This window comes from Arvicanthis niloticus, chromosome 23 (assembly GCF_011762505.2).
Source record: "Arvicanthis niloticus isolate mArvNil1 chromosome 23, mArvNil1.pat.X, whole genome shotgun sequence".
NCBI classification, from domain to species: Eukaryota; Metazoa; Chordata; class Mammalia; order Rodentia; family Muridae; genus Arvicanthis; species Arvicanthis niloticus.
This window is the reverse complement of record NC_133430.1, coordinates 16,685,587-16,702,601: the sequence shown is the minus strand read 5'-3', so window position 1 is coordinate 16,702,601 and position 17,015 is coordinate 16,685,587. Positions and strand designations below refer to the sequence as shown.

Genomic DNA, 17,015 nt, shown 5'->3' with positions numbered 1-17,015 from the left:
ATGTCTATAAATATAGCTCAGTATCCCTAAATATACTATAGTGTCTATAAATATACATACATATATATATGAATGACTTAAGGGTATATGGAAACGGCCAATGAAAGATTTCTAATGAAGACTCTGAGAATTTTTCCTATATAAAAATAAAAACATTTCATACTGTTTACATTAATTAAAACAAATAAATAATAAGTTACTAAAACATATCAGGCCCAAATTAGCAACATTAGAATTTTGGAAGTAGTATTACAATTTCAAAACACTGAAAACTTTATGTCACTATCATGAGTAACAAGTTAGTAACAAATCCTAAGTTAAGCATTTGATTTTTTACCACTGAGGGAAAACCACATCCCTCATTTTACCTCTGAAGCTTTCGGGTATGCCTGTGTCAACTTTCCTTCTTCCTGGAGAATCTAGAGGCTTCAGGTCATGAACGGACAGCTTTGGGGGCGGGACAGATGGATGAGATTCTGTTTCCAGAAATTTGACAAAGAGTTCTGAAAAAGACTAAGAGAAGATATTTTGGTATATTACTGGGGTTGTATTAAATGATGCAGAAGAAATCTGATACTATGCAAATGACTATGGTGTGCAATCACTTTATCACTCATGTCAGTAGGAATAAAAATGGGTCTTACACTATTAAACACAGACTGTTGGTTTGGTCTCAAAGGTGTACTGGGCACACTTTTCGATCCTCTTCCCAGCCACCCAGCCATCCACCGAGTAACACCTCCTTGATCTTCTGCAAACAGCTGTAAGCACATTTTAAAACAGAAAATACTATCAATACAAAAATAAAAGAAATACAAAAGAAAATAAGAGCCACTCTTCTGTGACTTCAGAGAAGAGGAAACATGCTTTTTAATTCAAGTTCTAGTAGGTGCTTCCTAGACTGATAGGTTACAGAGAAAACAGAATGCCACCCCAAACACAATCTGAAGTAACTGTTCTGGACATGGTTATATCTCAAAAATTTCAATCATCTGATAAAACAACTAGTTTATAAGTTGTAAGATACTTAAACTAACACCATACAAACTGATCAAAAGCACCTCTTTGACTAGGAAAACTGTATTAAACCCGAGTTATATATACAGTAAGAAGAAACTATTTTTCATGGTACCCTGTATTATAAATGTAATTGTAGCTCAGTGGCAGAGCACTCACCTAACACGTCAGAGACAAGCTAGATTCCATCCCCAGTGAAACCAGAGACAGAGAAGTAGGGAGAGAGGGATAGAGTACCACAGAGTAAGAAAATGACAAAGAAAGATGTGGCAGGATTTTTTCCTGCCCATAGTATTTGCAGTGGAGCTTGGTGATTGGGCAGTAGAAGAGGTAGGTGGAGCTGGGAGTTGGGAGGAGGAAGGAAAGGGAGAAGAGGAGGATGGAAACAAGATGGAGGAAGACATGGGTGTCTCTAGGAGTCTCGGGTAGTTATTCACATCAAGGGTTAGATACTGGGTTAACAATTCTGATTGTGTGTGTATCTTGTGTATTGAGCATTTGCTAATACATAAATCTATTGGGTAATCTTCAACATTAAAAGTCTCATTTCTACCGGGTACTAGAATTGTTATATCTACCACATGTGGGTGGTGGTTATTCCCTGGGCTTGGGGGCATGGACTTCACGAAGCTGATTGGCGGAGGCAGCTGCCGTGCTAACGTCCCGGCAGGCACTCTTGGCTAGCCCATGCCCTGGAAAGAGTGGGAACATGGCAGCAGCCCAGGAGCTAGCAAGCCGGGCCACAGTTTTTTCAAATACTTCCCGATTCAGAAAGAGGTGGGGGTGGATAGAGGAAAGGGGGACTTGGAGTGCTTTTACTGCCTCCTCACCTCCTCCATTTCCTCCCTTTTAACACCCAAGATGCTCCCCATGAGTCGCAGCACTTCATGTCGCTGGTTTTTTGGCGTGTGGAAATGGCCAATGAAGAGGTTTCTCATGAGGACTCTAGGGAAATCAAGGCAGAAACAGCTGAGGTCAACCTAACATGGCCAATCTATGACAACCATACCTAAACACTAAACAAAGAAACATTTTCTTATATTTAAACAATGAGATGCTTAATTATAAAGACTGAATAATAAGATACTCTAAAGTAGCTTTTTAAATAAGTCTAATTAGGAATATTTCAGACAACTTAAAATGCATACTTTAAGAAAAATCCCTTATTAGCTAGCCATTTCCTTAGACCCATAGCTAACTGAAGGAGGTACCTCATAAGTAATTCTCGACACCTCAGCAGGTGATTCTCATTGAGAGACACAAAAATGGAGATAGATGTTATGCATCCCCAACCATACTTATTAAAAAATTTAAATAATATTTTGTTGAGGCCCACATTCTGCCTCAACATTTTTGCCTCAACACTTTGGTGCTAAGTGCTCTGGTCAAGAGAGAGAATGGGGCTCTTGGGGCAAGAGACGCGAAGAATGGAGACAAGACAGGGTATGATTCAGTCTCTTCTATTTTCTCAAGTCTCTCTCATTGAAGGGAATTCTGAGGTATTTATATACACAAGCAGGAGAACACAGGTGAAAACATTTTACCACGTGCACCATACAGCTGAGGTCACTAAACAGCAAAACAAGCTATGTGGGATAAACAATATATTTATCAGAGTGTGCTTCAGCTGTTATAGGCTATTGAAAACCAAATCTTTCGTCAGGGTATATGGTTCCAGATGACTGCAAAGTTGATCTAGCCGCTTTCTACTAAAGTCGGCTCCCAACAATATTTTAGATTTAAAAATATATCAGATATTATTATATAAATAACAGCTTTCAGACTTACATTTATATATTAGATATGTTTACCTAAGGGCAGTGAAGAGGGGAAAATATTAACAGTAAACCTTTTATTTTCCAAGTATTTCATAGAGAAGTGATTTTTTTAATTCTTGCATATGGTTTTGAGAAAAATGAGTTAGGAAACAGATTTTAAAATAAAAGAAGGTAAGTTATTCTATTGACCGTCATAAAAACTACCTACACCTCATTGTTTAAGAAAAGGAAAGGCTTCTTGAACTGTGGGCTTCATGTGTAAGCATCTACCGTAGCTAGGCTGTCCTAGGCAGTCAAGAGGCAATGCTTACTTGTCCACTTTTCCCTCTGTGCTGTTCACTAAGGTCATCAGTTTCTTCTGCGCATCATCCAGCATCTCTTGCTGGAGCTCATCTGTTTTAAGAGGAAGTGGAGAAAAACGGTGTTAACTGACCAACGTGGATCAACGCACGGCGAGGCTTACTCAGAAATGTGAATGCATGCCCATTCTACTGGAAATGGCCAATTGCTGTCACCTTCTCTTTGGTTCAGGGAACTTGGACCTCTATTACAGAAATTACATAGAAGGAAAGGGAGGCAGAATTCTGCATGGTTTGCCGCCAAGAAAATGATCAGTTCCTTAACAGAAGTGTAAAGATCACACGGTTCCCATCCTCCTTGAAACTTGCAGGCAACGACCAAATTGCCATCCCTGCTGTCTTGCACAATGTGTTTGCAGATCAACTCTCTTACTGGGAGAGAATGGAAAGGACAACCTTAGATCTCCCTTGCTTGATTTTCCTGGCTGGCCTCTGCTGCTGCTGAGCCAAAGAGTGTCTAAGAAACTAACACCTTGGCTGAGCTCAGCTGACAGGGCAAGGACTCTTCAGAAAGGAAACTGGAAAGCACAATGAAGAGCATGGGCTCTCACATGCTAATCAGGGTACAATGCTGCTGGCTGACTTAAAAGGATGTTTAGATAATTTCTAAATTTGTACTTTAAAATAAACAAAACCTGTAAAATGGTTGGAATCCCGGCGATTTTTATAGGTAAAGTGTAAATGAAATTAGGAGACGTCCTGTTCATAAGCTAATCATGCCAAAGGACCAGTACTGGCTCCTCTGTCTCACATCCACTCTTCATTCTGGAGTCCCCTCTTACTTCCTTGCATGCTTTCCTGAGACACAGTAGGGTCTCTCCTTTGTCTCCATTCTGCCCATCCAATGACTAGAATGCTAATTTACAGCACTAAGTGCAAATTATAAAGCGTCCACGTTAAAGGCTGCAGTGGTTTGTGCTTCTCTAAATTGTAATGCTATTCATATTATAGGCTAGCTTTACCAAAATAGAGATGGTTGCCATAACCATATTATAAAAACTGAGTTTATGTTTGGAAAATCTCCTAAAGATTTTTCCTTTCCTGTCTTTCCAATAAGGAATTTAGAATTGGATATAAAAGGCGGGGGTGGGAGAAGTATTACTGAAGTCTGACTCAGTAAAGAGCATTTTCTCCTGGATTCTTCAAATACTTTATACTATGGGCATGTGCTGTTATTTGAGCCTTTCCTTAGTATTACATCCTAGATGCAACAGAACTCTTGGCCACTGGAAAAACATCAAACCAGCAAGCTGAAGCAGGAATCACTGTAATGACGCCCCCTCCTCCAGGACTACAGAATAGTAGCTGAGAAACAGCTCAAAGTGCCCCACTCTAAGCACAGGTGCCTGTGTGCTCACACAGAGGCCAGAGGAGGGCATGACTCTCTGCCTTAGTCCCTTCAGACAAGAGTCCTCAGTGCAGGCTCACTGGGGATCCCCACAGTGCTGGCTTATGGGAATGAGTGTAACCATGTGGCCCTTTTACGCAGGTACTGGGATCCAAACTCAGCTCTTCATGCTTGCACAGTGAGCCCTCTTACCAACTCCCCTCATCTCCAGCCCTGCTACCTTCTCATTCTAAAATGTGTTTTATACTGATTACATTGCAAGTAATAATAATTTGGGGACATATGTTATTTAAAATAAATTATAAAAATTAATTTCATGGGGCTTGGTAGTTTCTACTCTTGCAGAGGAGCTAGGTTTGGTTCCCAGAGCCCATATGTGCCTTACAACCACATAGAACTCTAGGTTCAGGGGATCTGATGCCCTCACATACATGTACATATGTTGCACATAAAACCATGTAGATGCACATAAAAATAATAATCTTTTTAAGATTTTGCCTTATCTTATGTGTTTGGGTATTTTAGCTTATGCATGTCTGTGTACCACATGCATGACATCAGATTCCCTGAGACTAGAGCTAAGAGACAGTTGTGAGCTGCCATGTGGGTGCTGGAAATCAAACCCAGGTCCTCTGGAAGAGCAACTGATGAATCATTTCTCTATTTCCAATATATATAGTTTTATTTATTTATTCCTTTTAACTATTTCAATGTAGGCATAAAACAAAAACTTATATCAAGCATGGTAGTTAATACATGCTTGCAATCTAAGCACTCAGGAGCCCAGGGCAGAAGACTTCCTCATTTGAGGCCACCCTGAGATATATATGGAGGGAGAAAACTGCACAAGGCTCACGGCTTATCTGTATTGGACAGTATGTTCCTACCACATAAACCACAGAGTAATCTACATTACTCTCTCTGTTTAAACAAACTAGAAAAACAAAAAGTGAGCTGCTGAGCCAGGAGACGGTTTAGCGGGAGAAAGTGCTGCTCTGTGAGCCTGGTGACCTGAGGTTTATCTCTGGGATCCACAGAAAGGTGGAAGGAAAGAACTGACTACAAAACTGTCTTCTGACCTCTGTGTGCACCACGACGTGTGTATAAGGCCCAGTGCACATCATATGTACATAGAATAACAACCAATAAAAAATTAGTTGTTTTAATAAGCTGGGCATTGTGGTTTGTACCTGCAGTCCCAGATGCTGAGGAGGCCAAGGCAGAAGGATCAGATGAGCCCGAGAGTCTGAAGCCAGCTTGGGCAACATAGTAAGGCCTCACCTCAAAGAATACCAAACAAACAAAGGCCTGCATTATACATAAACATCTTCAGAGTAAAACTCATAAGCAAAGGTTCTGATAAAAGATATTTTAATAATGCAAGTCAGAAAGCCAAAGTTTGAAACTCACTATTGGTCCAGACCTAAGACACTATGGAATGCACAAGGCTGCTCAGACTCATGTGCATAAATGTACTGTGGCATTTGAGTAGACAAAGGAGAAACAAAAGGACCCAGAGGGACGCATGGGAAGGAACAGATTAATTTTGAGAGCTTAGAAGAAAAGGAAGTCACACACCCATTCCAAAGTCCCTCGAGACTCATCTTTTTCTCCAACAACACTTACTCTCCTCTCCTCAGAAATTCTGAATATTTCTCTACAAAAACTAAGTTCAAACCACAATTTGAAATCAGAACTATATTTATATGGGCAGGCAAAATATTCTTATTCAGAAATGAGTTCTAGTCCAAATATAACAGTGCTGTGAATAATCACACACACCCAGAGAATTGTTTAGAAATGCGAGCTAAACCTGAGGAGCGCTCTCAAGTTAAGCAATGAATCAGCCGAGACTGAGTCTAATCTGGAGAAAGCAGGTCTCTGAGTGTGTGACGCCGTAAATCTTCCACCACAGAGCTCTCAAATACCCAGAGATGACACCATGATTTCAGAATCAAAATTGAATGTGCAACAAGTCAGCACATCATAACTTTTCATTTTACTTGTGATTAATGACAGTGTATGATACCATCTCCAGAGAACATCTCACAGTGTGTCATAGTTCTTGTATTTATCTGTTATCTCATGACTAAGCATCTATGAATTGGTTTACTCCAGTCAGCTGAATGAGATAACAGTGAAGACCAGAGAGACCCAGAAACCCCAGAGATGAACCAGGTTCCTACTGCCAGGCCCTCTTTGATCATTTCCTTCCTTCCTTTCTTCTTTCTTCTTCCTCATTCCTCCTTCTTCTCTTCTTCTTTCTCTTCCTCTTCTTCCTCTTCCTCCTCCCCCCTCCTCCCCCTCTTCCTCCTCATCTTCCTCCTCCTCCACTTCCTCTTCCTCTTTCTCCTCCTCTTCCACTTCCTCCTCTTCCTCCTCTTCTTCCTCCTCCTCTTTCTCCTCCTTTCTCCTCCTCCTCCTCTTCTTCTTCTTTTCTCCTCCTCCTCCTCCACCTCCTCTTCCTCTTTTCTTCTTCTTCTTCTTCTTCTTCTTCTTCTTCTTCTTCTTCTTCTTCTTCTTCTTCTTCTTCTTCTTCTTCTTCTTCTTCTTCTTCTCCTTCCTTCTCCTTCTCCTTCTCCTTCTCCTTCTCCTTCCTTCTTCTCCTCCTCCTTCTCTCCTCCTCCTCCTCCCCTCCTCTTCTTCCTCCTCTTCCTCCTCCTCTTCCTTCTCCTCCTCCCCCTTCTTCTTCTTTTGAGACAGGATCTCACTACATAGCCCTGGTTTTCCTGGAACTATGCAGACCAGACTGCTTTCAAACTCACAGTGCTCTCCCTGCCATCTCTGAGTCCTGAATGCTGAGATTAAAAGCATGCACCACCATGCTTGGCTTTCATCTGATTTCTTAAAATAGCAATTAAATTTTGCTCCAATCAATAACAATCATATATATCATTTTGGTTGATACTTTGTAATTTTCCCCCCTTATTTTGCATTTTTCTCATTTTTAAGAGCCAATGTGAATAGAACAGAAGAATACTGAATAGAAGGAAGAAAAAATGTTTGAAAGACAATTTCACTTGTCTGTATAAATGTCAATAAGTAAATAGGATATGAAATCTTATTTGCATTGGCAATCTTTACAATTTTTAAAACTATTTGATTTTTAAGTATGTGGCTGTGTGTGGGTAAGTGTATGTCTTAGTCAGGGTCTCTGTTGCTGTGAGAAAATACCATGGCCAAAAACAGCTTGGGGAGGACAGGGTTTACTTCAGCTTGTAGTTTCACGGCACTGAGGAAAGTCAGGGCAGAACCTGAAGGGAAGAAATGAAGCAGAAGCCATGGAGGAATGCTGCTTACTGGCTTGCTCCTCTGGCTTACCAGCTGCTTTCTTATGGCATACAGCACCATGAGCCCTGGGGTGCACCACCCACAGTGAGCTGGGTCCTCCCACATCCATCAAGAAAATGCACTACAGGCTTGTCCACAAGCCAACTGGGTCAAGGGCCTTTTTCTCAATTGAGGTTCCCCTTTCCCAGATGACTCTACCTTTCGTCAAGCCGACATAAAACTATCCATCACAGAGTACACAAGCACAAACGCCCAGGAAGCCAGAAAAGGATACCCAGGACCCTGGAGCTAGAATTATGGGTGGTTATATGGGTGTGGGTATGGGTACTGGGAACCAAACTTGGATCCTCTGCAAAACCAGTTCATGGTCTTAACCAGTGAGTTACCTCTCTAGTCCCCAGAAAACTTAAACTTGATACAATGTTATGAACCATGAGCTCACTAATTTGGCTAATCTAACTATACAGCTTGCTCTAGGAATCCCTTGTCTGCCTCCAAAGCACTAGGATTACTGCCTCTCGGCATCCACAGGATGCATGGCAAGTTCTTTACCTGCTGAGTCATCTCTCCAAGCCTCCAAACAGTCTTTTTATTATTGGATTTCAACTTATACTTTAAAAAATCACTTTTAATTCTAAATATTTTTTAAAAGAGTATCGCATCTATTTATAACTTGAAGTAACAAAGAACCATTTTGTCTTCAACCCTATGAAGGGCAGAATTTTAAGGTCTAGAATACACAGTGAATGGTTTTTTTGTCTTTTGTTTTGTCTCATATAATTAACTGCTAAGTAAAAAACAGTTACCATTCTTTTTCTTCTTCTTCTTTTTTTTTTTTTTTGGAGACAGGTTTCATGTAGTCCAGGCTGACCCTCAATTTGCTTTGCAGGCAAAGATGACTTTGACCTTCCAATCCTCTTGCCTCTATTTCCTGAGTGCTGAGATTGCATCCATATCCCTCTATGCTTGTTCTATTTAGTGCTGAGGATTAAATTCAAGGGTGTGTGTGTGTGTGTGTGTGTGTGTGTGTATATACAAGTATTCTACCAACTGAGATATGTCCTCAGCCCCTAAAGTAACACTTAAAATTCTGTTTGTTGGCAATGAATTTATTCATTAGTATAGTATAATATCATTAGTATGAATTCTACAACACCATAAATTGTGATGAAAATAAAAGAGACTTACTGTATTGCTTACATAGTTAATTGGAATCTCTATGCACAATTGGAAAAAGCCAGAGACAGAGGGAAGGGAATGGGGGGAAAGGGGAGGGGGCAGGAAGATACTGAGATTTTTCATTTTCAGCTCTGGGGACTGAACCTAGTGAGAGTCAAGTATTCTCTCACTGGAAGAGATTTTATATAATTACACACTTTTATATGTGTATATAAGTGTTCATGTATGTGCATGTGCATGTGCATGTGTGTGACAGCCAGAGGTCACTGCTGGATGTCCTTTTCAATTACTTAACACCTTATTTTCTCAGATGGTTTCCCAGTGACCCTCAGATTCACTGTCTCCCCTGTACTGGCTGGCCACCAGGACTCAGAAGTCTGTTTGACTATGCTCTCCAGCACTGACATTACAGGACAGACAATACGCCTGGCTTTTATGTAGGTGCGGTGACTAAACTCATGTCCTTGCACTTGAATGATAAGCACTTTATTAACTGAGCCTTCTCACCAGCCCCCACATATATAATAATATTTTAATGCCAGCAAATCAAATATGCTTTCCCTTTCTATTAGAGACCCTCAACCCTTTGTTATCAATTCAGATCACTTACAGTTCCATATAGAAAGTTTTAAAAGCATCCTTATATAGTATATATTTTTTAAACATTTTGCATAAACAAGACATATCCCAAAAGATAGAGCTGCAATTTTACCTCTGAAAAGGAAAGCTGCAATACTTTTCCCACTTAGTAAATATTAATTCCATGTCAAATCTTCTAAGAGCAAAGGTTTTCTGGGCCACAGCATCAGTCTCACTTCTGAAAACTTCCTATTGGAAATCCTCATGCACAGTGTCCTCCCAAGAAGTGCCCTGTTCTACCCACACATGGCTTTTACAAAGTCCTAACTGAGAGAAAGCCACAATCTATCAAATTAAAATCTCAATTTCATCGTCCCTTGTAAGACTTAAGATCTGAAGCACTGGATTCCCAAGCCTATGTAGCAATAGTGGGGCTGAGCTGAGAATCCTACAAAAAATGCTTCAACTCACAGATTTACCAGGGCTGTCCAGTCTGTAGTCATAAGTAACCACGGCTGCAGCCTAACATAAAACTGTTAGCTTACTTAAAACATGACAAGATTAATTTGGGGGAATGCAGGGGAGACAACCCAATTTGCTGCTCTCCAGTGTGATAAGGACGGCATGTTACAATGGCAACAGATGCCCCCACCACCACCACCTTGCCCATCTCCTTTGCTGTTTTGGCATTTACAGTTTACAATCTGCTTGTGATTCATGACTGAGTTCCATTTCCCCATAGAGCAAATCACTTTGACTTCTACCTTCCATGTCCTCCACACCAACACACCCACCACACCAACAACCCACCACATCAACACACCCAACACACCCACAACTAACAATTCACCACATCAACACACCCAACACACCTTCCACACCAACACACCACACCAGCACACTCTCCACACCAACACACCACACCAGCACACCCTCCACACCAGCACACCCCCACACCAGCACACCCCCACACCAGCACACCCCCCACACCAGCACACCCCCACACCAGCACACCCCCACACCAGCACACCCCCCACACCAGCACATACTTACATGCACTCTACTCTTACGTTTTAGAGTATGCCACCTCACTTCATATGAATCCCTCCGTCTAGAATGATTTTTCCCTAGCTACCAATCTACTTAGCCTGTGTGCACCCACTAGGTGGGTGGGGGAGCCCCCTCGTAGAAGCAGGGGGGTGGGATAGGAGGGTTCTGGAGAAGAAACTGGGAAAGATGATAACATTTGAAATGTAAATACATAAAATATCCAATAAAGAAAAAAGAAAGAAGTCACTAACTTCTTACCCTCCTATACCATTAGTACCAAGTACAATGGACTACTACTTATACAGAAAACTCTTTTAAAACAATTTCTTTGGATAATTTTGTTCAACATGCTTTAATCTTAATTACCTGCTCCTACAGAGTCTACAGATCCCTCTTCCGGTTCTCTACCCACCTAACCTTGTGTCTTTTTCCCCTTTTTATAAGTGAAAAAAAATTATATTATTTATTTTGTATCCTTTTATTTATAACCCATCAAGTCCAAGGTGTACTGTCCATATATTTTTGGATGTGTGTCTTCCATTTAAGCACGGCTGCCTTACTAGAAACTACATACTGTTAAAGAAAAATGACTCTTTTCACAAGGGCTATCATCATTTGCCAATAGCTCCTCACCTCCTGCTGGCCGTTGGGATTTTGTCTGCCTTGAGCTTGCACAGTCCATGTGCATGCTGTCACAGCTGTGAGTTCAAATGTGCAGCTGCTCTGCTGTGTCCTTGCAGCTATCCGACAATTCTGGTTCTTTTAAACAAGTCCTTGCATGTACTTTATGACATGTCTTCCTCCCCTCCCGCCTGACTGTAAGCCTTCTGAAGGAGGCTTTGTCACCTATCTATCCTCAGGGCCTATTTTTTTAGGGCTTGGTACTCAGCACATAAACAAGGAATACTCGAAATACAATGAATAAGTGACTGGTATTCTCTGGAAAGAACAAATAAAATAAATTACATACTGAGTGATTCAGCTATTACTCAAGAAAAGGAGATACAGTACACAAAATATTCTCATGAGTACATGATTTAATTTCCCCTTTGTTTATAAAAAATAGTTTTAAATTCTAATTTCTAAGACATTGTTTAATTTAGATATCAATGTCAAACTCATTTTAAATGTAACTAGAAGTATGAAATGGCTTATTTACCTAATATTCTTTTCCCTTAATTTAAATGTTGGCATTGTTGAGCATACCCAGATGTTTATATCATTACAAATACCTTTTAACCATTTATGGCAACTCAGAAAATTTCATCTGGTATTTCTTATAATGTTTCCTCTAAAACTACCACTTCTGCCAAAAACATCTATAAAGACCTCTCTCAGAAGACCTGGGTAACAGGGTGTCTGGGAATGCGTTTGGCTCCTGTTCAACAGAACATTGTATGTTTTCTTGTACAAGTCACGTCCTGAAAAATGGAATGTCTCTATTTAAAATAAAAACCCGACCATGCAGCATCATAAAGGTAGCTCCATGTGAAACATTTCAAGCTCATTTTGCCTCTGTAGCTTTAAAACATGTTTTTATATTTAACATATATTAGAGTAAGGTTTATGGGGGCTCATTTTATATACACTTAATAGATTTTTTTTTCAAAATATTCTAAGGGAAAATTTCCATTTTCAACCCATACAAGACATTTTAAAAAGTAGCCACTATTCTTTAAAATTAGTTATAAAAGCCTTAATGTACAAGTATAGGGCTTGGGATACAGACAAAGACCGTGGGTTCCATCCCTAGCATAGACACAGTTAAGACAAACTATTTTCACTGTATAGAGGCATAAACTAGCAAGTAGAACAAAAGATGTTCCTAAGGCTAGAACTAAATTCTATTGCTTATGAAACATACTATTCTTCCCATACCACAAAATTCAGTGCTTTTTAGTACTAAGAACCAAATCAAAAACCATCTTATACCTTCCATTTCAATTTATCTAATCATTTTCAAATACACAGGAATTTATCTTAAGGGCAATGAAGAAAACCAAGAAAAGAAAGCACCCACCTACATACATGACAGCATATTTTAATGGCTCCACTGTACTAGGTTTACATAGGTGATACTTTCTCATTAATAACAAGTCTATAGGAATTCTTAATTCTGATGAACTATATAAAAGATACTAACCTACTCTCTTCATAGACTGGTGCACTGACTTTAAAAAGTACAGGACAGCATGAGAAAGAAGTCTTTGGAACTATGTTAATGTTGACAGAACCTGTCCAGAAGAACAACAGTGACCCCGGTACCAGTCAACATTACCTATTAAAATGTAGCTGCCATAGGATCTCTTGTGGGGTGGGAGGACGTTAGCCTGCCTAGTTCTTATGGTTTAAACAGTTTTCACAATTGCTAAGTGAAATCCTACTAGTGGCTTAACACTTTCCTTACGTCTCTATCCCTTAACAGTGTTCTAGAGGAACTAAATATGCCACTTAGGGCCACTGCTGTGCACAACTGTCTTAAACTGATGTTTGTCACATGTCATTTCCTTAGCTCCTTGAAAGGGGGCCTATTTAATGTTCTACACAGCAGCCAAAGGGAAGCTGAGCAGCTGGTCTTTATTAGGTGCTTACTGACCAGTAAAGCACCAGGTGTCTGTCTTCATGTTTCTCACACAGGGCCGATAAATGCCCTTACCATGTCATGACCATGGCTGCATGTACCTGACATTAACAAGCACATACTCTAAGAGGGACTGAGGTATCCATGTACTACTGCTTTAATACTGGGGTCATATATAACCACTCTTTCCTATGTTTGGCTGGATTGAATCATATCTAGGTATTAATGATATAATCAACCATTTTGAATAAAACATTACTTCTTAAAGTAAATTTCCTAATATTGTCTAGATGTTTAAAACAGTGTATTAACTAATCATTAGTCTACAGAGGCTTAGACATAAAACAATACTTTGCCTTTATAATTCAAGTCTCTGTGTATTTTATTGCAACAAGAACCAATTTGTCTTTTTCAAAATTGTTTCTCCTGGCAAAAACTTTGGCTGTCTGGCCAACTTTTGTGTTAAAAATAAAGTACAGTATTACAACATCAATCAACATGTAAAGTACTTAATGACTTATAAAAACATACAGGGATGCTTTTTGAAATAAGTAAGCCAATCAAGAATTTATTTATATTATCAAATCAAGAATACAGCATTGAGAAAATAAAATCACATTTGTGTTTAGAGATATAAAAGTGGCACTAAGAGCTGAGGTAATGTAAGAAAACACTGTTAGAAGCTATTAAAGGCAGGAATAACTTAAAGACACAACAGAATCAACTGTCGCAGCAGTGTTCCTTTCCTGTCTGGGCCACACTGGCTCCCTGGGCCTTTTCAAACAGCAGTTGTACAAGCTGAAGTAAGCACAACATTCTCTAATACTAGCTCCTAGAATGAGCCCAGAGTTCCTACTTACTAATAATGAGTATTTGCTATGTTTTACACAAATAGGAACCCAGCCCACCTGCCCTACCAGACACAATGAAGAAAAACTGAAAGATATCTACTCCCAGAAGTTTAACTAGGTGTTTGTGCAAATACCAAACACTATAGTAAGTCACAGACTCTTCTTTATGTGCCCTTAGACTACTGTGAGTGACTCAAGTAAATGTCTAAAGAGGATATGGTCTTTGACATCAGGGAACCCAGCACCAAGATGTCATACACAGATAAGTAATTTGGTGCAGAACCCACTGTTTCCCGTCCACTGACAGCTCAGCCCCATAAGCCTTGGCTAATGCTTTGGGTGCTCAGGGTTCCTTTGGCTCACCATGTCTTCCAACTAACATTGCAGTTTCACTGGTCTTCTAGCTAGCTAGATTATTTTCCCAATATATGCTTCCTCTTCTTAAAGAAGTGGTTTCAACAGTGAGGGCACAGTAAAAGGGACAACACTATATCTCCAAAGGAACCACAGAGAGAGAGAGACAAGTCAGGCACTTTACAAACACCCATTTTCTTAATAGGAATTCAGTGATGCAGAAAGATCAAAGCTTTGGTACAAGTAACGAGATCTGCAAGGAGATCTCCGTTTCTATAATCTGTGGAGGAGACTGATGTCCTACATTAATGCCAAATGAATAAGGAAAAGACTAAACATTATAGCCTTTGTTAGGCACCTGTTCATAACAGATACTCACTCTATTATTTCCTTGCTGCCTATTTCCAGGCCTACTTGAGACTCAGAGTTTCCCATGCTAATCAATACTTATAAGATCAAAACTCAGAACAAAGTCTCAGAGTGAAGTTAGCCCAATGATGCCAACTCCCTTGCATTTATTACTATTTTCTTGTACTCACTTTGGGGTCTCCTGGGGGATCTAGGCCAAGTTATTTAGATTGTACCCGTGGGCCAGTGGTTCTTGTGGGCTTATTTTCTGAGTGTCCATATCATTGTTCCTGTTTTAAGAGCATCTCTGTTGTTCCAGCTACTTCCATTTGTGTTTTCTGCTCTCTATTTTGTGACACATGGTATATATTTCTTCATTTCTTAGCAGCAGTGTTGCTGCTACAGCAACAGAGATGCTACAGCAGTGCATTTCCAGGCTCCGTTACCCCCTCCCCAATCACTTCAAGCCATTACTAATTACACACAGCCCCAGAAAAGCTTCAAGTCCCTGGCTATGCCTAAACAAGAATGAAATGAAATGATGCAATCACTGTCAGGTGTTACGCCTGCCCTATCACCGAGGTTCAGTTCCTGATCTGAGTACAGGCATCAGCTCTAGAGAACTGACAGAACTGGGGATACTCTACAAGCACCAACCCCAAGGGTATTGAGTGCCTCGGGGTAAGGCCATGTACAACCATAAATCTAGTAAAGTTACACTTAGCCAGTCGCTTCACAGAGAGTTACCCAGTACCTCACTTGAGAATGTGCCCTCTCTAGCCTATTGGCCATCAGCCATAGCATGAACTATCATCAAGAAGACAAAATCATAAAAAAATGGATCAGTCAAATCAAGCCCTCTTGATCAACAGGGTGACAGGCAACACAACAGTCACAGTTCAGTATCCAGAACTGACTGACAGCGAGGCTCTCCGAATGGCTTTCATTCCATTAGACTCAGACTCACATTGAAGCAAATGGAAGTCTAATAACCTTGCCTGACTCAGCTGTGCCAAGGTATGGCCAAAGAGCTCCCCTGAGTCAACAGAAGCACCGTTAGAGAGAACACAGAAAAAAGACTTACTTTGCTTTTTAAGTTCTTCAATTTGTTCTTCTTTTAAATCTAACTGCTCTGTAAGTCTTGATGCTGAATCCAATGCAGCATTTGCTTCATCCAAATGTTCCTGGGGAAGGAAAGTTTATTAAAAACAGTATGCAAAGTGCCCTGCAAACTACTGGGCTGGGAGGAACTTCAGAATCAATCAACAGCTCAGCCAGTGGTGCAGCTGCGACTCTGTGGCCATGTGCAGGTTTGTGCAGCCCGCTGACCTCACACTCCTTCACAACGCCCTTTACAGAAACGAAACAAAGACGATACTAAACAATAATATAACCATTTTTTAAGTAACAGTAACAAGCTACAATTTTAAAAGATGTATAAAGTTAAAACTACAGTAACAGCTGGTTTTGTTCTTTTATGTTTCTGTAAGCAAACCCTAGCCACTTCTTCTATGAAGCCACCGTCAACAAAAATGCACATTTTCGCTCTCAGCGGCATCAGGCACATGATCCACAAGAACAAGTCCTGCCCTGACATCGGCATGGATCTACTTTCTTATATGAAGACCTCCCTTTAGTCACAGCTTGTGTATCTCTACCTCACTGCCTCACCATCAGTTAGTGTAAGTACCTTGTATGGTAGATAGAAACCCTTTGTTCTCTGAGCAATGAAAACGAGGTCACAAATTGGTCTACTGACTACTAGCATTTAACCCCTCTGTAGGTTAAGGAACAAAGTTTCTCCTTTACTCTTATAGTTTCTTGAGTTTAATGGGGATTAAAATCCTCCTTACTTCTAGACTGTACATATAGTCAAGAGTTTATTGTAAAATATTTTGTTCTCTGTATTTAAATTTCTAATATAGTATTTCTCGATAAAAATACTTTTGATAATCCCTAGTCTACTAAATGTCAGAAGGACTGCCCAGGTCATCACACCATCAAAAACACTCTCATGGAGGAACCAACAGATTGATTTCCAGAGTGACTGTATCAGTTTGCAATCCCACCAACAGTGGAGGAGTGTTCCTTTTTCTCCACATCCTCCCAGCATGTGTTGTCACTTGAGTTTTTGGCCTTGGCCATTCTGATCCAGTCTCAGCATAGTTTTGATTTGCATTTCCCTGATGACTAAGGATGTTGAACATTGTTTTAAGTGCTTCTGGACCATTTGAGATTCCTCTGTTGAGAATTCTGTTTAACTCTGTACCTCATTTTTTA

General features: G+C 40.2%; 1 protein-coding gene across 4 annotated transcripts in view; it reads right to left on the bottom strand.

Annotated features, from left to right (window-relative positions):
- Positions 1–17,015, bottom strand: part of Trip11 (thyroid hormone receptor interactor 11) — a 71,095-nt gene that overhangs the window by 5,631 nt on the left and 48,449 nt on the right. For all 4 annotated transcript variants that reach the window (XM_076921379.1, XM_076921380.1, XM_076921381.1 and 1 more), the window contains 5 exons: positions 15,820–15,919; positions 3,107–3,188; positions 1,848–1,962; positions 645–761; positions 369–513 (listed from right to left, as the gene is read on the bottom strand). In XM_076921379.1, the coding sequence (XP_076777494.1) occupies positions 369–513; positions 645–761; positions 1,848–1,962; positions 3,107–3,188; positions 15,820–15,919 (559 nt within the window). The remainder of the gene's footprint in view (positions 1–368; positions 514–644; positions 762–1,847; positions 1,963–3,106; positions 3,189–15,819; positions 15,920–17,015) is intronic.